The sequence below is a fragment of the Pristiophorus japonicus genome, chromosome 2 (assembly GCF_044704955.1).
Source record: "Pristiophorus japonicus isolate sPriJap1 chromosome 2, sPriJap1.hap1, whole genome shotgun sequence".
In the NCBI taxonomy this organism is placed as follows: domain Eukaryota; kingdom Metazoa; phylum Chordata; class Chondrichthyes; family Pristiophoridae; genus Pristiophorus; species Pristiophorus japonicus.
In genome coordinates, this window is record NC_091978.1 from 225,389,853 (window position 1) to 225,416,678 (window position 26,826).

Consider the following 26,826-nt stretch of genomic DNA (forward strand, 5'->3'; position numbering starts at 1 on the left):
GCTCCCAGCTGTTTATTTCATTCTCTCTTTATGGGAAATAGTTGTTTAAATAAATTAGTACAATAGCAAACAAGAATTAACCAAAAAATGAATTTAAATGTAATTTTCAATAGTAACACCATTGTATACAATTTTTAAAACTTCAGTTGTAGTTTAAACTTGGTTTCTGATTTCAAAACCTGCAGTATCTTGCTCTCTGAAGCTGGATTAATGTCCTTCGCTATAATAAACTAGTAATTATTGAAGAAAGGTGCGGCCGGGTTTCTGCCACCAAGGCTAATCAAATCTTATTGAACAACATTGAAGTTACTTCCAGCAAAAAACAAAAATGATTATTTCTGGTATCTCCATGACACCCTAGTTCACTCTTCCACCACCCTGACTTCCAGCTATCCTTCTCTCACACCTTGCTGTGTAATTGCAGGAAATATCCAGTCACTTACACCCACAACACCATCCAGGCCTCCAAACACTTATTCACATTTACCAGCTCCAATCTAGTATAAAATATTTGGCTTAGAAATTCGAGAGAGCTGGAAACCAGCCGATGGCACCGCAAAAATTGGCAGCAGCGGTATATTGGTGCTGCTTGCTAAATAACATTAGCGCAGTGCTAAACTTACTTTGCAAAGCCGGTTTTTGTGGCGGAAGTCTCAGCAGGAGGTCCAATGTAATGTGGCTGCAGCATCACTGCAGCAAGAACAGCATCAGCTTAAAGCAAGGCTGTTATTTTAGAAAGCATTGCGGTCCCATAAAGGTGAACTGCCTTCCAAAATGAAATAAAAAATAGGGAGGCTTTAGCACCTGGAGCTCAATTGCGTTCTGAAAATAAATTAAGCATTAAAAAGAATTCCCAAATGGGAGTCTTCAGCTACTCAAACCGAATTGCCTTCCGCACCCAAAAAAATGGGAAAAGTTCTTCAGCACTAACACAAATGGCTCAGCAAGCCAAGGAAGGGCACCAAGGGTCTTGACCTCTCTTGCAGGTTTATGTGCCTCTATCCACAGAGGCCAGGAGGCCCTCCAGAAAGAACGATGTGGAACCACATCACCGAGGCAGTCACTGCAGTGTTGCCCCCACAACCTGTCTCCAGTGCCCAAAGAAGCTTCATGACCTCGGACCAGTTCTCAAGGTAGTGAATGCATCTTCAAAAGCCATCTCCTACCAACTGTACCACCAGCTTCACACATTTCTCAATGCGCGACTCCTCTCCCCATCCCTCCAACCCCCAACCCCCCACCACCCCCGCCCCTCCCCTGAAAGGATACAAGATGCAAGGATCTTCATATGTTATCCTCCTTCTCGCATGCATCTCTTGCTTTCCCATTTTCCCGCCCTCCCCTCAACATAACTCCACCCTTGTGCATTCCTCATTTCACACATCCAAGAAAGAATAAATACTGTCACTCGATTTCACACTCCCAACCACCAGCTCCTCAAGGTCGATAGCAGCCTTCCACCAGCCATGCTGCAGCCACTGGGGTAGCACTGCGGGACATCAGTAGGATAGGCAAAGGCAAACACAAGGCAGTCACTAAGGGAATGCACAAGGGTGACTAGTTGATTTCCTGATGTCATATTGGATGGATAGATGTATAAAGTTGGATTGGAAAGTTTGCTTTGTGGTGGCTTTTATTTCAGCATTGTGGCCAAAAGAACGCTGTGATGGTCAGTAACAGAGGGACGGTAAGGTGTGAGACAACTGTTGAAAGAGAAATTGGGGTTGTGGTATTTAACCCAACATAACACTTCACAGAGTTGCATTCAGCTTGAAGAATAAAAAAAATAGCTTGAGGAAGATGCAAATATGGACCTTAAACTACTGATTTGAAGGTTTTCATATTCAGAGATGTAGCCAAGTTTGCGCAAATGCAGATGAATACCTAAGTGGTTCAGTTTGCTGGTTTTCACCATGGTGAAGGAAACATCACAAATTGATTTTATGCTCGTCTCATGATCCAGTTTCTCAGACTGAAGTTATAAACAACGCAATCGACAGAGTAACTAACTTAGCTGCTCACACCCCTTGGAGATCCACAGATAATAAAAAATGGGGTTGGGGGGGAAATCAGACATCTGCACATATACATTTTCATCCCCTCCCCAAATTTAGTCTATTTCTCTTCCAAATAGGCTGCAGCATGGCATGTGATCCCAGAGGCATTGAACATTCTTCATTACCTCATCCAAGTGGTTATTTCTCATGAGAGTCTGGACCTCGAGTACCAACTAGCTATTCAATAATGGAGTGCCAAGCCCAATCAAGTCCTTACCTGACATCTACACATACTCTTAGTACTATGCTGGTTGAGAGATGCTAACTTCTTAAGCACATAAGTTAAGAACATAAAGGATTGAATTACTAAACTTCTTGGCTCTGTCAGGCTCAGTGCTGTGCTAAGGAACTGCATTTATTCGGTAAGCTATCAAGGAACTTTTCAGAAGTTGCTAATGAGGAATGTAATAAAGTAGAATTGTAGAAATAAGGCCCAGTGGTATGGCATAGGTTTGTGCATGTACATAATTAGTTCACAATTTAATTCTAATAGCAAGTCAGCCAAGGTCACTCCTGTATATGTTTAAACACAGAGATTGGAGCAGTAAGGTATAGTTTCATGTAGATCCGATTCCCTCACTCATGTTCTAAATGTTAACCACGCTGCTTTGAGGCGACACCAAGTAGAGGAAAGATGTGGGAACGGTTGTACCTGGCCATTAACATCTGTCTCCTGATAGCTAGTACAGAGTAGCTAAGATCATTCACCTACCAACTTTGCTCAGGTGAACAGATAGCCCATTTAGAGAAGTGGGGGGGATGGGGAAAACAGATGAGAGAGTAAATATGTTTTGTAATAGAAAATAATTGCAGAGATATACAAAGCCAAATAGTGATTAATTGATTAAAACTTGTAGAAGTTCAATGGTACTAACAGGTCATTGTAAAATCATTCACCAATTCAGGAATGGGCAAAAGCTTAGTTTTGATAACGAGATCTTAATGAACGTAGGGCTCCCCATTCCCCGTGTTTATCATTTGCTAAACTGGTTTATGACTTCTATTAATCTAGCTGTGCTCATTTAAATTTTTATAAGTAACAAAAATGTGTCTATTATTAGACATAGTGGGATAAATCATAGTGGGGTGTCAGCTGTGGCTCGGTGGTTAGCACTCTCACTCCAGAGTCAGAAGTTTGTGGGTTCAAGTCCCACTTCAGAGATTTACGCATAAAAATCTAGGTTGATATTGCAGTGCCATACTGAGGGAGTGCCATCTTTCGGATGAGACATTAAACCGAGGCCCTGTCTGCTCTTTCAGGTGGACGTAAAAGATCCCATGGCACTATTTCAAAGAAGAGCAGGGGAGTTATCCCCGGTGTCCTGGCCAATATTTATCCCTCAATCAACATCACTAAAACAGATTATCTGGTCATTATCACATTGCTGTTTGTGGGAGCTTGCTGTGCGCAAATTGGCTGCCGCGTTTCCTACATTACAACACTGACTACACTTCAAAAAGTACTTAATTGGCTGTAAAACGCTTTGGGACGTCCGGTGGTCGTGAAAGTTGCTATTATAAATGTACGCCTTTGTACAATAGTGTAAAACGGGTGATAGCAAAGCGGCTGCCTATTTTATAATAGAATTTGAAATCAATAGAAATAAAAATCAGGGAAGGTGTAAAACAGGCTACTGACTCGCTATCACCCGATTTACACTATCGTGCAAAGTCAAGATCTACCCACGTATCTGGGAACTCGAACATGAATATATACAGCAAAATACTCTTTACACCTAGTCAGCTTCATCCCATTTTGACCGACAAAGTATTTAGATAATTTTCCTATAATCCAATTTTATAGCCAATTGCAGAAAGAATATCTGATAAACTGGCCCATCAGCACTGAACAGAAATTGTGGAAACCATGGAATGCTACAAGACAAACATTCTAAAATCTTACACACACTATTTAAGTAAGGAAATACAAATTAATTCAGACTAAATGTTATAAACTGCTCAGACATAATTCTCAGCTATTAAGAGTCACCTAAACTCCTTAGGCGCAAGGATGCAGAGATCCACAGTTCAATCACTGCTGTTTACCAACTCTCCAGCTCGTTACATTAAGATGCTCTATTTTTTGCCATTTAGAAACAGACTTCATTGAAGCTGTTATACAAGAATAAAGCTCAAGCAATCCATATGGAGACATTTATGGGTAATTTGGCATGTTTCTCATCTTACAAGGTATAGTGAAACAACAGAGTATTTCTCTGATGGTGTGTGTGCCTGTGTGTATAGGAGGCCTACCTGGTAGCAAATGTGGACACAAGTATCTCATGAATAAGCATCACTATTTCTAGCCATTTGATACTCAATTTTGCTTTGCCCACCTTTCCTCTTGAACATTAAAATCAGATTAGGAGATCTCCGTAGTAAGATGTAAACATATGAAATAAAAGAACAGCATTATAAATACACCGAGAATGGACATACTTTTTCTTATCCTTATCCTTCTTGGTTGTCTGGGAAGCTTGCTGAGCCTGTGACTGAAGCAGCTGAGTTGCTGCTTTCCTCTTGTTGAATGCATTCATTTCATCCTCTAGATCCTTCTTCTTATCCTCAAGTTTTTTCTTCTCATCTTGATGAGTCTTCTTCAAGTGATCAAATTTCTCATGAAGCTGTGAACACACATTATATTTTTCAGTTCAAACACCGATCTGCCTCACATGTACAGCCATGTGAATGAATATCCATGACAAGGAAACCAGCACAATGCATAAGCAAACAAGAGTGTAGTGTGGTGTCGACCAACAACCCAGATGTCGTGAATTCAAATCTCACCATGACAACTTGTAAAACCAAAGTCAATAAATCTGGTCATTTGTAGGCTACCACCAGAAAAAAAAAAATTGACGATAAAAAACTGCCAGATTGTCATAAAAACCCAACTGGATTACTTCTGTCCTTTAGGGAAGGAAACCTGCCACCCCTACCTGGTCTGGTTTATACATGACTCCAATCCCACACTGTGTGGTTGTCTTTTAGTTCCCTCTGAACGCAGGACAACAAAAGATGATTAGTAAATATAGTCTTGCCAGAATCGCCCCTATTCCAAGTTTTTTTTTTTAAAGTCACCAGCAATTATAAAAGTTTTTTTTTTAAACTCATTTTTTTCCTTCCTCTAGTAAAGGAGGCATTTCATGCGAAAGTGTGATTTCATAAGCACCAGCACACCTCTGGTACCTCATCCAACTGTGTGAAAACTAGGCAGCAAGTGTCTGCAGGTTATATGACTTTGGAGGAAGAGGCATCACATTTGAAGTATATATTATCCACACGTGCGATTTCTAGCAGGAGGCAGAGATCAGTAAAGTACCTGATCTGTGCTATTATCCAGATTTAACTGGGGCTGTGGGGGACACTGCAACTAAGTTCTTGCTCCTCTGCACCAGATAGCACAAGATCCACTGAGCCATGTTTTTGTTTAAAATTTGATATTAAAGTACGTTAATAGATTGCGATCATTCAAGTCACTGTCATTTGCTGCTCGATAACAATTTCCTGATTGGTAAGCCAGATATAAAGCTCCTCTAAAAATATCTTCTAGTTATCCACATATAAATTATATATATAAAATATAAATATATATTAATATAAATATATACACATAACTTTGTATTTCAAAATATTTTGAAAACTCCTATGCTAAGTTTTGTCCATCGCAAAACCCATTTTAAGAATATTTTGTCTCTGATGGGATAGGAGTTTTCAATGTTACATGTCATGTAATATTAGCTACTAAAACAATAGCTGCTATACCATACTAAGTGTTTATGATTAAAAAAAGCCTGGTTCGGTCTGGCCACTGTGCATTGCAGTGAAATCTCTGGGATTTCTCTATCACCCATCAGGCATCTAATGTTAAAGTAAAGGAGAAGGATGACATGTAAATTTTAACTTAACTGCACCCCACCACCACCCACTCCCCACCCCTCAGAAACCCTGTTGGCTAACGAATGGGCCATCATTCCTCTTCCCACAATCCTCTGGCCTTTTTGCATCGTCACTGGATGAGTGGCCAGCTTGGATTCTCCGGTCAGTATGACATTCAGCAAACAGTCCCACCGCTGCACCCCCCCCCCCCACCCCACCCCCGCCCCCACTACCACCCTCCCCAGAGACAAACTAAAACCCCCTCTCAACTGACATGGCCCAAGTACAGCATACCAAATTGTCCCCCCCCGTCCCCACAGGGCAATATTTTGTCACCCATCCCCACAAATAAATGCCCTTAGATAGCCCCCACAACCCTACTGAGAAACATTTTGCTCTTTGCCCTCCCCCTCTTCCCCGTCCACCCTCCTCTCCCCTCCCACCTCATATTTCGATCGACTCCTGCTTTCCCCCCCCCAACCACCTCCTCTCTCTCCCCCATCTGCCTTCGTCCTCCTGACTTTGACCGCGCTCGACCTCAATAGTGCCCTTGATATGACTCCCAGTGTTTAACACTACAGAAAATCAACTAGTTTCCAATAAAATTCATAAAGGACTAGAAATTATAGTGGCTCACCGCCCGGTTTCTCGGCGGCATTTACTGTTTTGGGCGATAACCGGGTTGGCAAGAAATTGCTCAGCTGAGTTACGCCAGCGGTTGAGGTATCGCTGGGGAGCGGATCGCCAACGTGTACCATCCTTTGGTGCAGCGGTGACCCGTAGGGAAATAGAAAAAAATGCACATGAGAATCAGCGGAGCTGGGCGGTAGATGAGTAGCTCTACAAGAAAAACATTTGTAATTTTTTTTTACTCATTATTTTAAAATTCTGTTACTGTGATTTAAGTTAAAAGGGTCCTAAGAATGTTTTTATGATTGTTTTATGTTCTGTTTTTTGAAAAAATATTTTTCTTCTCCTCGGCCCAACCTGCTGCCTTGGTGTAAATTTTTTAATTATCGCCCAGTTTCTTTAAGAACCGCCCAATTGACCCTAAATTCCACTTTTTCACCAAGAATCGGGGTGCGACATCCAATTTTTTTGCTGGGCGGATTTTTTCCTTTTATTTGGGGAAGTTTTCACCGGCGATAATCTTCGGAATCTTAGCGGTCTTTTGGGCGGCAATCGGGCGCTGGCAGGTTGTTAGGAAATTCTAGCCCATGGCCTTAAGAAAATATGCCCCTGTTTTTCTAGCTCACACCCATTAGTTCTTCCTAAGTGTCTCTCCTTCAGACAGACTCCTGCAGATTGTTGACTGAGCCAGTGGCATCTGCAATACCCAACATCATTAATATGCAATTCAGTAGCAGTGCAGTTGTACCTCTTTCTCAGCCTCTTTCAGCTCAGATTCCTTTTCTTTCACCCTCATGACAAACATCTGTCTCATCTCTTCCTCCTTTTTCTGTAACTCGGTCAAGAATTCATTTCTCTTTGCTTCATAGGTCTCCTGCAGACTATAAGGCAAACACAGTCTCAATTACACTTCTATGTAACATACCCCAAATATGTACATACATTTTTCAAGGAAAACTACAGGATTGCTGCTTGGCTCTGTCCCATATTTGCAGAGTTAAAATATAGCTTTTTATCAATTATAAATATAAAAAAAGAGCCTTTGTAATAACCAAATGTAACGATACATGCCAGAATTGTTTTAATTAATTTAAGGAATGTACTTGAATTGAGATCAAAAAAGTTATCAAATAGGTGTTGCAAATATCTACAGTACAAAAATAAAAGGTTCTGGATTATACTCAGAATAATACAATTGATAGAAACAGATTTGGATGGAGATAATTTCAAGCCTTGTGAGCTTCCAGACTTCCTGCTGCACCACCCGTTTCGGGCCCCTCATGCACCAATCCCACCCAGAGTTAAAATTGACCACATTGAATTAAAATATATACTTAAAAAGGTTTTTGCTTCTGTTTATTTTCCATTTTATCTCCACTTCTCCAGAATATGCTAACGTGCTTAGATATAGCACTAAAGGCACGGACAGCCTGCTATTATTTCACAGCTCCAGAATGTAAATTTTAATAGGCTATTTAACTGTGGAGGGTACCACTGTTGAATGCGATCCTGTATTCGTCCAATGTCCACACACACGTACTGAGAGAGTCATTGGATAGGATCATAGTCAGGAATCAATGGTCCTCCTCTCTAGCATAGGGATACTGAAGCCACTATACTATTCCTAACATTGAATTCATTGAATACAGCATAGTCCATAGATTCAACCTGGGACTTTCTTGGTCTATACGGCTCAATATCACATCAATATCTGACCCAGTCAGACAAGCCTTGCAAGGTATTCTTTATCAGAAATTCATCACAAAATCATTTTACTTAAAATTCCTCTATTTCACTGTGGAATTGTATAAACTAACACTATAATGTATTGAGTTTATAAAAAACTAAGATCAATGCTTTGCTATAAATCTACATATCACCCTTGCTGAAGCATCAAACCTCAACAACTTTAAATCTAGTTCTGTACCTGAATGGTTTGCTGTCTGGATCCGTGTCTTTAAATCCCATTTCCTCCAGCTGACATCGTCTGTATAGTTCATAATGACGTGCATGTGTCTGCTCCCTCAGATCCTCCATATTTACTCGAATCAGCATTTCGCGCAGTTTTACAAAGTCACAGTGATTTTCATTTTCCACTGCAAAGTTGTTTATTTTCCCCCAAAAGGAACAAAAAGCAGGAGAAAATAAGACATTTGTTTCAGCAGCAACCATGTTCTCTAAAACGAAGTCTGAAGCACATCATTTCTTCAAGTTCCTTAATGTTTCCATAAATCAATGATGACAGGCTGTGAGGCACTTTTAGATTACACTTGTAATTTGTAAAAACTTTTACGCTACTGGTCCACGGGCTTCGGGGAGGTGGGGCGGGGGCTGGGGAGCATTGCAACATTTTAAAAACTGCATACTAAAGATAGTATACTTGTAACTGATGGGACCAAGTCTCAAATTACACCAGATGATTTCTGGGGTGCTATTTTTCTAATACATTCGCTACGTTCTACAAAATAAATATCATACATAACTTAAAAGATTTCCACAATTAGGCATTATGCCCAGACATACCAGCTCTCTTCCCATTTAGTTTTTGCAAAGTAATTTTTTTAAATCCCCATGGTTTTACTATTGCAATTTAGAGCTGCCCAAAATTTATCCTGAAAGGAATCAAAACTAATCTGCTACCACCATGCACATTTTTCAGACACAAGTATGTTTAAGCCAGTTTATGGCACTGAAATGAGGGCAGGGTGGTTTCACTTGTACAACTGTGCAAAACACCAGAAACTAAAATTGACCTTTCACATAAATTTCCTAGATTCTGCAACAGTCCCAGTGGATTAGAAGGTAGCAACTGTAACATTTTTTGAGGATGTAACGAGCAGAGTAGATAAAGGGGAACCAGTGGATGTAGTATATTTGGATTTTCTATAAGGCATTCGATACGGATAAGCAAAGGCTTCTTCGGTAGCACCTCCAAAACCTAGAACAACAAGGGCAATAGGCGGATGGGACCACCACCTCCACCTCCAAGTTCCACACCATCCTGACTTGGAAATATCTCACCGTTCCGTTCCTGGGTCAAAATCCTGGAACTCCCTCCTAAACAGCACTGTGGGAGTAACTTCACCACACAGACTGCAGCAGTTCAAGGTGGCAACTCACCATGACCTTCTCAAGGGCAATTAGGGATGGCCAATAAATGCTGGCTTTGCCAGCAATGACCACATCTCAGGAATGAATTTTTTTTTTTTAATAAAGTGCCACACAAAGTTGTTACACAAGATAAGGGCTCATGGGGTTGAGGGTAATATATTAAGCATGGATAGAGAATTGGTTAAAGGACAGAAAACAGAGAGTAGGAATAAACGGGTAATCTTCAAGTTGGCAAGCTGTTACTAGTTTTGCAATCATCCTAGTCGGGTGCTGCAAGGATCAGTGCTGGGACCACAGCTATTTACAATCTGTATTAATGATTTAGATGAAGGGACCAAGTATAATGTATCCAAGTTTGGCTGATGCTACAAAGCTAGGTGGGAAAGTAAGCTGAGAGGAGTCTGCAAAGGGAAAAGGTTAGGTTAAATGAATTGACAGGAAGGTGGTAGATGGAGTATAATGTGGGGCAATATCAGGTTATTCACTTTGGAGTAGAAAAACAGTATATTTTAAATGGTGAGAAATTATTAAATGTTGGGTGTCCTTGTACACAAAACACAAAGTTGACATGCAGGTACAGCAAGCAATTAGGAAGGCAAATGGTATGTTGGCCTTTACTGCAAGGTGGATGGAGTACAAAAGCAAGTAAATCCTACTGCAATTTTACAGAGCTTTGGTGAGACCACACCTGGAATACGGTGTACAGTTTTGGTCTCCATGCCCAAGAAAGGATACACTTGCCTTAGAGGCAGTGCAATGAAGATTCACTAGGTTGATCCCTGAGATGAAAGGTTTGTCCGACGAGGAGAAATTGAGTAGAATGGGCCTATACTCTTTGGAGTTAAGAATGAGGTGTGATCTAATTGAAACATACAAGAGTAGATCCCTGGTTGGAGAGTTTAGAACTAGGGGGCATAGTCTCAGGATAAGCGGTCAGCCATTTAATGTTAAGATGAGGAGAAATTTCTTCACTCAGAGAGTTGTGAATCTTTGGAATTCTCTACCCCAGAGGACTGTGGATGCTAACTCATTGAGTATATTCAAGGCTGCGATCGACATATTTTTGGACTCTAAGGGAATCAAGGGATATGGGGATTGAGGGGGAAAGTGGAGTTATTATCGTACTAACCAGTTCAGTACAATAATCCACTTCAGTTCTATAAACCAGTTCACTATAAATCGGTTCAATATAAACCCTGAATGAGACAAGCAGAGAGTGAATAATATACCCTGTCTCACAAGCCTTTGTCATGCAGTGCTTATGTGCATTATATGTTAAATATAAATGCATTAGTTGTGTGCATGGTGCACTATATTCTGGTTCAGACTATCTCACTGAATGTCACAAATCTATCGTTCTATGGCAGATGAAGAAGAATATATATGCTTTGAATACCACTTTACATCATTCAAAAAGCTCTCCCGAAAACAAATCAAGAATTTGATGTCTTCATCAAATGAGATATAATTGGTTGGCTATTTTATCGTCCAAGTATAAAAGTTTTGGCTCATAGAGAAACGTTCTTTACTTCTACGAGTTTTTTTTAAATAAATAATTTCTCTGGGATATGAATTATGCTTAGTTGGGGAACCTGTACTTAGCAGACACATACATGAGCAGCCTAGTGACGACTCTCCCTGGTGTGGCAAGGCACCAAGTCCCAGCCTGCATTCAGCAGTGTGGGGAAACTAACTGTGACCCAACTGATACAATACGGTGGCGTGACAATATGCTGCAACCAATCCCTTCCACTGTATGCAGAATTTGTTTCTTTTAAAAAGATGTAAAAAAGGAAAGTTCATCTTTTTTAGTACCACAATACATTAAGTATGTCTGTTAAAGCGCTAATTACCGAGAGTAAAACAAAATTCAAAAGATAGAGAAAGCTTAGTTTCACAGGATTATCGCAAAGGAATATGCTCAGCAATTTTGCAATTGCTCCTTCTGCCATTGAGCACATGAAAACACAATGAAGCCAGAAAAATAAAGATGCATCTTCCTAGTCAGACATACCCTGTACAATTCCCCAGGGATACTGCCGCGCTTTCGCCATTTTATTCCCAATCTTTACTTCTTCAGTACTGCCAACAACAGCAAATGGAAGATGGCCCTGTAGAGAAAGAAAAAAAATGAGTTATTCCTGAATCAGTCTGCAACAGAGTGAAAGGTAGCACTCCATTACATTCTCTTTCAATATGGAAATGATTTCTTGATATTGTGCACGGTTTTCAAGTAGAATTAATGAAGTTGGAAGTACACAATCCAAAAAAAAAATCTACTACGATGCCTAATTTTGAAATGTAAAATGTATCCGTCTTTGTAACCCAATGCTTAAGGATATTTGACAGTTGTAAATGGAAAACATTTACTTCTTTAAGAGTAGATAGTGGAATCGAGTGTTTAGTGCTTGCCCCAAGGCAATCTGTCCTAGTAAACAACCACACTTTCCCACTTAGACATTAAAGTGGCCATATGGCATCACAACCTGGAAACTGAATATCTTTATTCTACTGACATTTCAAGAAGGTTTGGTTAAAAAATAGTGGTGAATTAACATGACTCTCCAATGACATACACAATTAAAACACACAAGATCAGGTGGTGAAGAGGAAGATTGTTGAGTAGTAATATCAAAAAGAAAGACTTGTGTTTATATAGCGCCTTTCACGACCATCGGGCGTCTCAAAGCACTTTACAGTCAATGAAGTACTTTTGAAGTGTAGTCACTGGTGTAATGTGGGAATCACAGCCACCAATTTGTGCACAGCAAGCTCCCACAAACAGCAATGTGTTAAAGACCAGATAATCTGTTTTAAAAAAAAAATGATGTTGATTCAGGGATAAATATTGGCGAGACACCGGGGATAACTCCCCTGCTCTTCTTCGAAATAATGCCATGGGATCTTTTACATCCACCTGACAGAGTAGACAGGGCCTTGGTTTAACGTCTCATCCGAAAGATGGCACTTCCGACAGTACAGCACTCGCTCAGCACTGCACTGGGAGTGTCAGCCTAAACGCTATGTGCACAAGTCCTTGGAGTGGAATTTGAACCTACAGCTTGACTCAGAGGCAAGAATGCTAGCCACTGAGCCACAGCTGACAATACAGCAGCTTCTGCAAATCATACTGCTCCACAAATTAGATGCCAAGAAGTCAGTGTAAACCTAAAAAGTAATTTAAATGCTAAAAGTAAATACATTCCACAAGTAATTACAACCTACATTCATTGTTGAATTGATCTCTGCAACAGTTTCATCATCTGTTGGGAATTGATAAATCTGCACGCCATTACTGACCAATTCACTCATGATTTTGATCTTGAATTTATGTAATTCACTCTTAGAGATTGTGTCTGCTTTGGCAATGATAGGGACAATATTCACCTGCAAAAATAAAAATACATTGGTTCTTGTTGGCCCAAAGGCAATATCCTGACATCTGCACAATAATAATCTTGCATGCTAATGTTTTCTTAAAATGCAACTTAATGGCTAAAAAATAAAGCTTAGGAACTAGATTAAAATCATGTCACATTTTCGATTAATGTTGATGACAGTAAACTGACCATTGGTGTAGCTACGAGTGGGTCACAGCTCACCCACATACTCTCTCAGACATGTCATTAGCATATTACAATGTTGTATATAGTTGCCTCTCACTGATAGAAAAAATAAGGTCCCCACCCTCTCCACCATCACCACCACCACCCCCACCCTTCTCCCATTTTGACAGTCTTATTGCCACCATGAAAGAGGAAGTTCCGTGCTTGTACTGTATATGACAACTGCAAAGTGGCGTGAAATTGCTGGGTTTAATTAACCATGTCGGAGATAATCACTATAGACACAGAAATTAGTTTGCTATGATTGGCCTATTCCATTATAAACCAGTCGGGGGTCATTTCATTCCATGGCAGTTCATGACAAGTGTTAATATGAGGAGAAACAAGAAAAAGGTCAGACATTTCTGATGGGAGCAAAATTATTAGAACACAAGGTACAAAGTTAGGAGAAGTTATAGCAAGTATCTTTATTTGCAATTTATTTGTAATCAAATTCCCAGTGTTGTCATTGTTTTAATGATCATGTAGCTATAAAGTAAGTATTAACCAGCATATACATATACATGGAATTCATTATCAAGGCACAGACTGCAACATGGTTTCTGAAGAGAATAGCTTCCAAATACACAAAAAGTACAGCTGATAAAAATGAGGAATTTAACTACTAATAAGGTAACTTCAGGTAATGGGGCTATATTCTTGGAGTTTAGAAGAATGAGAGGTGAATACATTTTCCATATGATCAATTCCATGAAAGCATCAATTGAGATCAATCTTCTTTTATTGGTTGGATGGCCCACATGATCCCAGGGGCGCTTGCGAGTCTCCATGGGTCCCGAGGCAGAAGGCAGACACGGACTTTATTTGCGGATTGGAGGCCCTAATTTTTTTGATGGCTTGACAGGGGAGATGTGGAGAGGCTGTTTCCCCTGGCTGGTGAATCTAGAACTAGGAGGCATAGTCTCAGGATAAGAGGTCTCAGCCATTTAAGACTGAGATGAGGAGAAATTTCTTCACTCAGAGGGTGGAGAATCTTTGGAATTCTCTACCCCAGTGGGTTGTGGATGCTCAGATCAATAGATTGTTGGCTATTAAGAGAATCAAGGGATATGGAGTTCAGGTGGGAAAGTGGAGTTGATGTAGAAGTTCCACCATTATCTTATTGAATGTTGGAGCAGGCTCAAAGCCTACTCCTGCTCCTAATTCTTATGTTCTTATGTTTGAATATAAAGATAATAATTCATTGTAAATATTGCACAAGTAGAAAAAAATCTCCATATTTTCATGAAACTGGTATATATTACTTCTGAAATTAAATGGCAACCTAATTTTTTCTTCTTTTTGCTTTTCAAATTATTTCACTCCATTTTAATTACTTTTGCTAAAATTTTAATAAAAATGCAAGATACCTATTTGGATTCAGATCTCCTCAATTAATTTCAGAGATGGAAAATATCACATTTCTCATAATGGTGAGCAAAGTGCAGAAAATAAAGTGTTGACTGGAAATAAGTGTGCCGATGTAAAAGGTGGGTGGTGCTGCTTTGGGTGTGCGCATTATGTAATGGCAGATTAAAAATCCAGGTATGACATTTGATTCGTAAAGGTGCACATCTATCAGATCTCTTCTCATTACAGTGCAGTATTACATGGGCTGGAAGGGATTGAGGCATAATTTATCTTGTATCCTGATGGGAAAAGATTTCAAAGCTGATTTTAATTTTGAGGAGGCAGAACCGGAGTGTCCATGTCTTATGGAGTTTGTAAGTGAATGTGGCAAATGAAGGGTGAAGTTGCATGTGGGAAGGTGGGAGCCCTGCTGTGACATCACTGCCTGCCCACCCACCATAAGTTGGGGAGTCACCCAAATTTCCATACCGAGCTGTGCCACTGAAATTGGCAAAAGATAAAAGCAGATTGAAGTTACTGTAGTTTTCTCCAATGTTCTGCTTGCCAAGAAAAGAGAAATAACTTGCACTTATAGGGCACCTTTCACAGTGCTATTAAGAGCGCAGTAACTGTTGTTTTGTAGACAAATGCATCAAACAAATTGCACACAAGGTCCCACACAGAGCAATGAGATGAAAAAGCAGTTAATCTCAAAGTTCTTCAAAACTTGGCTGCCTGTATCCTGTCCAATGCTAAATTGCACTTGCCCATCACTCAGTCATAGATTTTTACACTGAGTCCCTGCTCACTACCCCCTGCACCCCCCCCAACACGTGTCTTGAACTCTTGTCCTTATTTTCGAATCTCTCCACAGCCTTGCACCATAATAGCTTTTCAACCTTGTCCAGCATTTACATCCCCTCTCAACCTTCGGTCTTTGGAACTTTGGCCTTCTGATTATCTGCTCCGTTGCTCCACCATTAGCAGCAAATAGCTTGGCTAAAAATATCTTTATGACCAATCTTTCAATCACCTATCCCAGTGTGGCTCAATGTCTGCTCCTTTTTTTATTTTTCCCTCTGTAAAGCTCCATAGGATGTTTTCCTATGTTATGTACCTTCAAGTTGCCATTGTTTTTATCCTTAGTGACTATCCATAAGTGGAAGAGCCTAGAGGGATTGAACAGTTTCATTTGCTATTAGTTTATAGTTGAAGTGGTTCCCTTAAAACAGTGGTGGATCAGTGAATAAATCTCACATCCTGAAAGAGGAAAGTTCTTTGTTTGATTCCTGTTCTGTGTTGAGTTAGTGCTGTGACAGTAGCTGAGGTCCTACAATTCACCACAATGCCACACCTGCTGCAACAGTGCACACATCAGGATGGCTCTCGGCAGTGATTGCACATGGTCAAATAACCTTTTGATGCTCACTGCCTAGGCTCCTAAAGAATGACTTCTCAGATGAAGTACTGGAGGGCTCGAAGCACTCATGTAACCAGACTACGCTGTCTGAGAGAGAAAACGAGGAAGAACTGGAGCAAGAGCTTGAAGTGAAACATTTTAAATCGGGAACCTGGGTGGGAACAATGAGGAACAAAATAAATTACAGTTTGGGTGCATGACAACACCAATGGAAGTACTCTTTATTTCCATTGGTCTGACGAATTGTGCAAGTAAAAAGCCAGGCTTTTCATGCAGGGTAAGAAATACTCCAGAACTTTCAGAACCAAGAAAATTTAAAGAACTAGTGGATCACCACAGACAGAAAAGGACAACTTTCTAGACATTCAAAACTCCAGGGGCTAGAAATTCGGAAAATAACCCTATGTTACCCTGCCCCCTTGTAGAAATATGCAAGCTATGGCAACATAAAATGGAAAGACCTCCGAGAGTACGGTTAAGGTGCCTTGAACATAAAATGAATTACCAAATGAAATTTGAGTAGTCATGTTTCCTTAGCATCGCCAATAACTAGAATATACTAATCATAAGGATACAGACAAAATGTAATCAATGGGACAGAATATACTAATGAGCAGGGTACAGACAAAATGTAATCAAGGAAATGGAACCGATTGTTAATAGAATAACCCAATCACCAGAGCACAGACAAGTGTGTAATCAAAGAGATGGAACAGATTATTGCAGAGTATAAACCAGGAATGGAAATCCCACAGAAGCAGCGAGAACCTAGGAGCAACACTCGAGAAGCAGGAACCTTAGGCAAGTGGCTCAAAGCAGAACACGAGAGAAGTTGGACCTTTAAGAAGGGGCTTGAAAGCAGGACACCAGTGGTGGAGACTGATCACCTCTTAACAGGTAATACCAGCACAAGTAGTGAGACTTGTGTGCTATTTTATACATCGTTTGTGCTTTATTTCTACTTTGGGAAATGGTTTGAACTTCAATTCTACTTTGGGAAATAAAGTTTGTTCAGCTGAAACATAACGTTTGTCGACGACTTTCTTTCAATACTCGAAGTCCCAGCAAATTGTTGCGACTGTAGTGACTAAATATTCACTACGTAAACTGTCTACAAACCTAGAGGTTTAGGTAACAGCCCTCCCCTGCTGCTAACCACTCGTCTGCTGTTTTCTATTACCACATGAGGATTCTGAGGCGCCACATTGTCCTATGCAAGCCTCCACCTCAGCCCATCGTGTGTGGGTTGAAGAAGAAGATGAGGGCCGCGCTGAGGACCCTCCATGGGAGCATCATAAAGCTGTTGTTGGGGGGGGGGGGGGGGGGGGATGCTGGTGGTGGGGGGGATGCAGTCAGCACCACTTTTAGCTCGGAGGAAGCCACATTCACAGGCTTCGTCCAATCCGAGGCAGCGGGTCCAAGTCGTGTGCAGCAACGCACCCCCAGGTTTGAACCCTGTATGCCATCTCCTCGGAGGTTGAGTCGGCAAAGCTGGTCTGCTGAAAGACAGGCAGACGCACACCTGGATATGGTGGGATTGTCGAGGGAGCGTGTCAAACTCAGTCGAGCGCTCCTCCAGACCCTGGGTGGCATTTCCGGCAACATCACGGCACAATCTGTGGTCATGACGCATATTGCTGCTGCAATCCAGGAGAACACCGAGACTATCGATGTCCTGCGGCAATTGATGGTCTCGACATTTGACACTGCAGTTCCCAGTGTCATACCACACAGACCGACAGCACCTGTGAGCGGGGTGGCCGAGCAAAAGCCTTCCGACTCAGAAGCTGGGCCTTCCATAACCGAGCTACTCCAGGGGGGTCCAATGATGTCTCCATTGTCTCTCCCCCAACAACAGCAGCGCCCTGCACACCTTGCTGCATACGGTCTTGGTCCGAGCAAGTGTAGGAGCAAGAAACAAGGGGGGGGTGGGGGGGAGGGGAAAGGTCGCCACAGTTAAGATATTCGCTGCAGGTGTTATTGTTTTGCTGTAGTTTTCCTGTTTTTGTTATTTTATAAAAGTTTTACAAATTGTGTTGAAGTTCAAAATGTATTTAAGTTTCAAAATTAAAGTTTACAAATTTTCAACAATGTATAAATGTTTCATAAATTTACAAATTTTTAATAAAATTCTTTTGTTCACCTTAATCATTCTTGTGCAGTGTCTCATTTGTAGAATAAGAGGGGGAATTGTCAACATGGTGGGAGATTGGGCAAGCAACAGTGAAACGTGCCTTTCACTGTTCAAGCAAAGCATTGATTTGAGCTGCTGACGCAAGACTTTTGCAGTGGCGAAAGCTCCACGTGGCCTCCCCTGTGGTAGTGGTGGGGGTGGAGTGGTTGCATGGGTTTATCACCAGGCTCCTCATCCTCCTCCCCTCTCTTCTGAGGTGGTTCTGCAGTCCCCAGTGGCAATTCCTGTCCCCTCATGATGGCTAAGTTGTGTAGCATGTAGCACAACACAATGAACTCAGCGACCTGCTGAGGGGAGTATTACAAACTGCCTCCAGAGTGGTCCAGGCATCGGAAGCACTGCTTGAGCACTCCAATTGTCTTTTTGACAATGTTGCATGTGGCTATATGGCTGTCATTATAGCGATGGTCGGCTTGTATCTGAGGGTTCTGGAGGGGGGTCATGAGCCAGGTGGCGAGGCCGTAACCTTTGTCCTCCAGCTCTGGCCTTGTGGCTGACGCTCAAACAGGTATGAGGCATTGCTCTCACGCAAGATGAAAGCATCATGGATGCTCCCTGGATATTGGGCACTGACTGCCATGATGCGCTGAGTATGGTCACACATGATCTGTACATTCAGGGAGTGGAATCCCTTTCGGTTTCGGTAAACCTCGATCCTCCAAAGGTGCTCGCAGGGCGTACAGTCAATGGCACCACGAACCTTGGGGAAGCCAGCAATTCGTGCAAAACCCACAGCCCTCTCATTCTGCGCCTTCCTGGTCATTGTGAACTTTATAAAGTCCATCCTACGTGTGTACAGTGCAGTAGTCACGTGGCGAATGCAGCAATGTGTGGCGTGCTGCGAGATGGAGCATATGTCCCCTGCTGATGCCTGAAAGGAGCCGGAGGCATAGAAGGCAAGTGACACAGTCACCTTCAACTCGACGGGCAGTGCAGTTCTGTTCCCACTTGTAGGCTGTGGGTCTGCCTGTATGAGCTGGTATATCTCTGTGACCACCTCTTTTCGGAAGCGCAGCCTTCGAACGCACTGTACCTCAGACAGCTGCAGGTATATTATAGCCCCCATTCTTTTAATGTCCTCAAATAGCCTTAAAAAACTATAAACTCCCAAAAACCTCCGTGTAAAACGCAGCCTTCCCTCCAAATCCTTTTATGCACTGAACTTCTGCTCTGCTTTTCAAGATGACGTCGTTAGCGCCAGGTGTGTCGAGGGTCCGAGCAGGTAAGACTTGAGTTTTCCCAGTAGGTTTTTGGGCGGGTGGCATCGGCGAATTTCCCACCTGTCGCGATAGACGTCATAAAAATGGCAAAAAAATGGGCAGGCGATAATTTTTACCGCCAGTGCAAAACTGCTGCCGAATTTTCCACCTGGGCGCTAAATTTTGTGCGCCATGTTTACCGCCCCCACCGGCAAAAAAAAAAATCACTTTTTCCGCCCCACCGGCAAAACAGTGGTAAATGGATGCAAACCTGCCAAATTTCTAGCCCCAGGGATATAAATTTGATGTTGTAGTTAGGCAGGAATGCTTACTTTTAACATTTTATCCGGCATACAATGCATCCACTGGAATATCTTTCTAGCAACTCAGTGCCAAAATAAAACTGGCCACCACTTCCTTCTTGATCAATCTGTACCAATAACTGCTCTCTAAGCTCAGCTGTTAAATGCAATGTCTAATGTATTACTGCAACATAAAGAGCAGGAAGATCCCAAACTTGGCCCCCACTTCATGCTGAGTTAGTCAATTTCAGCTGGGGTGGCTCAATGCTCCTGGATTGGGATAATGTTTATCCCTCTCCACAAACTTCTATATATTGTAATACTTTTTCAAGATCTTGAAATCATCTCGAATACACTGACAACCAATTTAGCCCCAGTTACTGCAATTAATCTTCAAAGATTAGACTAAATAGAAAGTTTACTTTTTCAATTTTTCCACCCCACACACATTGCAGTTTCAAAACATTTCTTAAATTTTAAACTTTATTTTGGATCTTCATTGCATCACACTAAAACACATTGATTTTAAACGGGATCAGCTCAGTCACAATGTCACCTCTCCCCCGCCTCCCAGATCAACAGCAGAGTTAATGGTAGACAGTTAGAAGTATAATGTGGATAAATGTGAGGTTATCCACTTTGGTGGTAAAAACAGAGAGACAGACTATTATCTGAATGGTGACAGATTAGGAAAAGGGGAGGTGCAAAGAGACCTGGGTGTCATGGTACATCAGTCATTGAAGGTTGGCATGCAGGTGCAGCAGGCGGTTAAGAAAGCAAATGGCATGTTGGCCTTCATAGCAAGGGGATTTGAGTACAGGGGCAGGGAGGTGTTGCTACAGTTGTGCAGGGCATTGGTGAGGCCACACCTGGAGTATTGTGTACAGTTTTGGTCTCCTAACCTGAGGAAGGACATTCTTGCTATTGAGGGAGTGCAGCGAAGGTTCACCAGACTGATTCCCGGGATGGCGGGACTGACCTATCAAGAAAGACTGGATCAACTGGGCTTGTATTCACTGGAGTTCAGAAGAATGAGAGGGGACCTCAGAAACATTTAAAATTCTGACGGGGTTAGACAGGTTAGATGCAGGAAGAATGTTCCCAATGTTGGGGAAGTCCAGAACCAGAGGTCACAGTCTAAGGATAAGGGGTAAGCCATTTAGGACCGAGATGCGGAGGAACTTCTTCACCCAGAGAGTGGTGAACCTGTGGAATTCTCTACCACAGAAAGTTGTTGAGGCCAATTCACTAAATATATTCAAAAAGGAGTTATATGTGGTCCTTACTACTAGGGGGATCAAGGGGTATGGCGAGAAAGCAGGAATGGGGTACTGAAGTTGAATGTTCAGCCATGAACTCATTGAATGGCGGTGCAGGCTAGAAGGGCCGAATGGCCTACTCCTGCACCTATTTTCTATGTTTCTATGTTTCTATGTCATGTGGGGGGGAAAAATTTGATCAAAGTAAAAGATCATCTCTATGAGCATTAACACACAAAACAAAGGGCAGATCATTTTTGAACCCAGCAGTTCTTAAAGAGCCAACAATGTAAACATATGACGACCTCTTTTTAAAAAAAAACATTACTTCGGAAGGAGGTGACCAATAGTCAATAATCAAAACTATACAGTTCTTCAAATGTTTTTTTCAGCACGACATACTCACTTTTTGGAATCAGCTACAGTTATGCTAATGAGAATGGCATATTCAGATTGACCGACATGATACATCAACAGCAACATTTTGATTATTTCAAACATGCTAAACTCACAATGTTTATCTCAAACAAGAGCCAAATTGCTGGATTTGCCCCTTCCTCCGTCACTGAATTAACTCCAATTTTCACCAAAAGCAAGATATGAAAGCCATTTGTGCCTTCATAAAGCAGTCTTTACTTTCAAAATGTACTTCTAAATCTATACAAGCATTTCTCAGAAATTTGTCGTTATATTGCCAGGATTTCAGGGCAAGCCACAAAAGAACTGGTACCCAGCTTTGGATACTTTGTTAGTTCCAGTCAGACTAAATTGTGCAGTAACCCAGTTTGTGAGCTGCTCCAATTTCATGCAGTATATCCAGTGAGTCAAGGCCCAAAGCAGGCAGCATACTAATTTCTAATCATAATTTGTTTCACACATTTAAAATGCAAGTTTCTGGGAAATAATCTTTTATACTAGACAGATTAGATAAATATTGCATTTAATGTCCTATTCAAAACAAATTTTGCGATTTCCTTTTAAGTAGCTGTAACAGAGAACACTAGTGTCTGCATCCTTTTCAACAACACTTAGAAGGAATGAAGAGGAAGTATACTACAGGAAATCAATCCAGAATGAGATTTACTACAGGAAATGAATTATTCCAGCACATTGAGCTAACTCCTTAAAACCACCTTATTTGAATTTGGAGATCTAGAAAACAACTCTATTTAACAAGTGAAGAATAGCCCCATCTCGTGATTAATCTTTTGAGCACCAAGCTAGACTGCTTACTTTTTAAATTTGTTTCCACTCAGAAGATTATGTGCAATGTATTAAATGTAAAATTTTATTTTTCATCTCCATCACATCAAACTAAATAACTGATTCTTCTGGAGACAGATGAAAGGGGAAAGGAACAAGTTGCACTTGAATAGCAATTTTAGCACAGTAAATGCATTTCAATGATGGGTTCGAGTAGGTGATTAAAGGTATGGTTGAAAAGATTTTAAGGGGGTTTTGAAAGTAGGGAGGGATACACAAGGTTTAGGAAGGGAGTTCCAGCGACCAGAGCCATGGTCAAAGCCTCAGCAAACAACAATGGAGTAGTGGTAACTGTGAAATGCCCAGGAGGTCAGAATTGAAAGATCAGAGGATGCAGCCTGCAGGAGGTTGAGTGGGTTGAGAGCCATGAAAGAGATTTGTAAGAGGGTCAAGAAAGAAAGAAAGCAAAGATTTATAAAACACAGGCATATGGGATAATTTTCTCCTACTGGTGTAAATTATGGATAAAAAGGACAAGAACCAGTGCTAATTCCACCAAGATATCTTTCAGGCTGCACACAGTAGGGCCTAACTAAGAGTGGCAAGGGACTAGCATCACTACAGCAGATGGAGTATAAAGTGCTGCAGTACAGTGGGACCTGAGGGTCCTTGTGCATGAAACACAAAAGAATAGTATGCAGGTACGGCAAGTAATCAGGAAGGCCAATGGAATCTTGGCCTTTATTGCAAAGGGGATGGAGTATAAAAGCAGGGAAATATCGCTACAGCTATACAGGGTATTGTTGAGGCCACACCTGGAATACTGCGTGCAGTTTTGGTTTCATAAGAATTAGGAACAGGAATAGGCCATCTAGCCCCTCGAGCCTGCTCCGCCATTCAACAAGATCATGGCTGATCTGGCCGTGGACTCAGCTCCACTTACCCACCCGCTCCCCGTAACCCTTAATTCCCTTATTGGTTAAAAATCTATCTATCTATCTATCTATCTCAATATCTATCTTCCATATTTATGAAAGGATATACTTGCTTTGGAGGCAGTTCAGAGAAGGTTCACAAGGTTGATTCTGGGGATGAAGAGGTTGACTTATGAAGAAAGGTTGAGTAGGTTGGACCTCTACTCATTGAATTCAGAAGAATGAGAGGTGATTCTTATCGAAAAGCATAAGATTATGAGGGGACTTGACAAGGTGGATGAAGAGAGGATGTTTCCACTGATGGGGGAGACTAGAACTAGAGGGCATGATCTTAGAATAAGGGGCTGTCCATTTAAAACTGAGATGAAGAGAAATTTCTTCTGTGGGTTGTAAATCTGTGGAATTCGCTGCCTTAGAGAGCTGTGGAAGCTGGGACATTGAATAAATTTAAGACATAAATAGACAGTTTCTTAAACGATAAGGCAATAAGGGGTTATGGGGAGTGGGCAGGGAAGTGGACCTGAGCCCATGATCAGATCAGCCATGATCGTGTTGAATGGCGGAGCAGGCTCGAGGGGCCGTATGGCCTACTCCTGCTCCTGCTCCTATTTCTTATGTTCTTATGTACGCCAATGATGCAAAATGTCAAAAGTGGTAGGGAACAGCAAGGAGGAGTAGAATCAATGCCAAATGTCCCCTTCACCATCTACTACGCATTTTTTCTACTCAGTAATAATGGAGAGAAAAGTCTGAAAAAAAGAGCTGAGATTGAAGGTATGATGCATTGGAGGTTATTTTGTACTTCCATTCAGCTGACACAAGAATAGCATAGGCCTGCAGGATCCTTTTTTTTAAAATAAAGGGTGGAAAGAAAAAAACTTCACTGCTCATATTTGACAGTCTTGAGTTACAAAGTTCTCACTAATGATGTGGGAGAAGTTGCATCTTCTGTCATTATGAACAGAGCTCATTACAGACAATTTTAAATTGTGAAAAATTTTTTTTTTTTGAAAGCTATCACACAAGAACATTGAAAATTGTTATGCTGAATTGTGTTGTCATCGGTAATTAGAAAAAAATGGTTGCCATACAAGTTTCTACAGGGATATAATTTTTATTCTCCAATGGGCCACTGAACTATATCTGGAACACAAATCCAGTGATAATGCAGAAGAGCCTCAACGACAACGTGTATTTATATAGCACATTTAACGTAGTCAATGACAGAATGTAGTCTGTGCACATTTGGAGGCCGAATTCCAAGCTAACGGCAACACCTTCACCGAGGCATATGAGAGCATGGGCCTTACGCTAAACATTCGAGAGACAAAGATCCTCTACCAACCTGACCCCACCACAAAGCACTGCCCCCCGATTATCAAAATCCACGACGGGGCCTTGGACAATGTGGACCATTTTCCACACCTGGGAGCCTGTCAGCAAGAGCAGACATTGACAACGAGGTCCAATACCGCCTTCAGTGCGCCAGTGCAGACTTCGGGAGGGCCTCAAATCCGGCACCAAACTTATGGTCTACAGGGCGGTAATGATACCCGCCCTTCTATATGGCTCAGAGACATGGATTATATACAGCAGACACTTCAAAACGCTGGAGAAGTACCACCAGCGCTACCTCTGCAAGATCTTACAAATCCATTGGCAGGCTAGACGCACCGTCAGTGTTCTCCCTCAGGCCAACATCCCCAGCATCGAAGCACTGACCACGCTCTATCAGCTCCTTTGGGCGGGCCACATCATCCGCATGCCCGACACAAGACTCCCAAAGCAAGCGCTCTACACGGAGCTTCGACAGGCAAGCGAGCCCTAGGTGGGCAGAGGAAATGCTTCAAGGGCACCCTCAAAGCCTCCTTGATAAAGTGCAACAGCTCCACTGACTTTGGGAATCCCTGGCCCACGACCGTCCAAATTGGAGGAAGAGCATACGGGAGGGCGCTGAGCGCCTAGAGTCTGACCAGCGAGAACAAGCAGAAACCAAGCGCAGACAGCAGAAGGAGCGTGCGTCAACCCAAGATCCCCACCCACCCTTTCCTTTAACCACTGTCTGCCCCACCTGTGACAGAGACTGTAGGTCCCGCATTGGATTCCTCAGTCACCTGAGAACTCACTTTTAGAGTGGAAGCATGTCATCCTCGACTCCAAGGGACTGCCTATGATGATGATTGACGTCGTAAAATGTCCCAAGGTGCTTCACAGGAGCATTAACAAAATCTGACACCGAGCCACATAGAGATATTAGGATATATGACCAAAAGCTTGGTTAAAGAGGTAGGTTTTAAGGAGCGTCCAAGAAGTAGAGACCCAGAGAGGTTTAGGGAGCTTAAAACCGACACAATTGGAAGGAGCAATTAAATTGGGGATGCACAAGAGGCCAGAATTGGAAATATCTCGGAGGGTTGTAGGGCTAAAGGAGGTTACAGAAATAGGATGGAGCAAGGCGATGGAGGGATTAAAGGATGAGAATTTTAAAATTGAGGTGTTGCTGGACCAGGAGAAAGTATAGATCAGCGAGCACGGGGTGATGGGTGAACGGGACTTGGTGCGAGTTAGGATACGGGCAGTAGAGTTTTAGATGAGCTCAAGTTTATGGAGGGTGGAAGATGGGAGGCTGACTAGGGGTGTGTTGGAATAGATGAGTCTAGGAGGTAACAGCGGCATGGATAAGGGTTTCAGCAGGTGAGCTGTTGATTAAATATTGATAAGTATGAATTAAAATGAAGTAGATAAGGTCATAAGCCCACTCCTTTAGGAGTCAAGCATTTGAAACAAGTGTGTTGAATGCCCTGTTTTACCACTATATGTAGCAACAGGAACAAACTAGGAATCAAGGTCAGAGGTCATTTATAACACTGCCTTATAAATGAAAATGAGAGAAGTAACAATCCTTGATACTTTCAAAAATTAATCAACATTTTGTCTAGAGATTTGGCAATCTCCATATTGATGAGGGGAAAAGTTGTTAATTACCTTGCTATCTAATTTTTTCATGGTAACAAGATCGAGGGATTTCAGCGAGTGTCCTGTGGGTGCAATGAAGTACAGACAGGTGTGAATTCTTGAGTCGTGATAATTGTAGAAGGAACGCCTGATTTTCAATTCTTCCTGTAGGTAGGCTTCAAACTGTGCGTCAATGTATTCAACGATAGGCTTGTAGCTGGAATGCAAACAGCCGCTATGTTATTTAGAGTTAGAGGAAAACATTTTCCAAAACAAAATATAGAAATTATCTGGAAAATTTATCAAGTTAAAAACATATAAATTGGCTTCAGTCACCTCCAAGAAACAGTTTGTTGTTTTTTTTTTTAAAAAGCTATAACCCAGCTTGAAGAAAAAACAATTCATGCCAGAGGCATGACAACCAATATTAATTACGAGCAGAAAAGAAAATTACTTTTTAGTTTAGGGCTTTTATCATGTACGTGGAATGGCTTTCCTTCAACTCTTCATTCCATCTTATATTTGTTTCCAAAGAACCACTTAATGTCGTAGTCATGTTACCAGAACTGTACCTTATAAATCTGGTACTACAACAATAGCTTCCCTGGACTGAAGTGCTTTACCAGTGAAGCCCATTTATTTTACTGATACCCATTTTTTCTGGTTATAGATCACAATCATCCAAAATTAATACAAGATGACAAGATTTTTTTTTAATAAGTTTATT

At 41.6% G+C, this 26,826-nt stretch overlaps 1 protein-coding gene across 4 annotated transcripts in view; it reads right to left on the minus strand.

Annotated features, from left to right (window-relative positions):
- The window catches only part of LOC139244423 (septin-11), a 139,850-nt gene that overhangs the window by 12,114 nt on the left and 100,910 nt on the right, over nucleotides 1–26,826 (minus strand). For all 4 annotated transcript variants that reach the window (XR_011589889.1, XM_070871026.1, XM_070871025.1 and 1 more), the window contains 6 exons: nucleotides 26,130–26,316; nucleotides 12,903–13,064; nucleotides 11,692–11,788; nucleotides 8,494–8,662; nucleotides 7,315–7,447; nucleotides 4,497–4,681 (listed from right to left, as the gene is read on the minus strand). Coding sequence is in view for 3 of the 4 variants with exons in the window: in XM_070871026.1 (XP_070727127.1) it covers nucleotides 4,497–4,681; nucleotides 7,315–7,447; nucleotides 8,494–8,662; nucleotides 11,692–11,788; nucleotides 12,903–13,064; nucleotides 26,130–26,316 (933 nt within the window). In the remaining variant the exon portion in view is untranslated. The remainder of the gene's footprint in view (nucleotides 1–4,496; nucleotides 4,682–7,314; nucleotides 7,448–8,493; nucleotides 8,663–11,691; nucleotides 11,789–12,902; nucleotides 13,065–26,129; nucleotides 26,317–26,826) is intronic.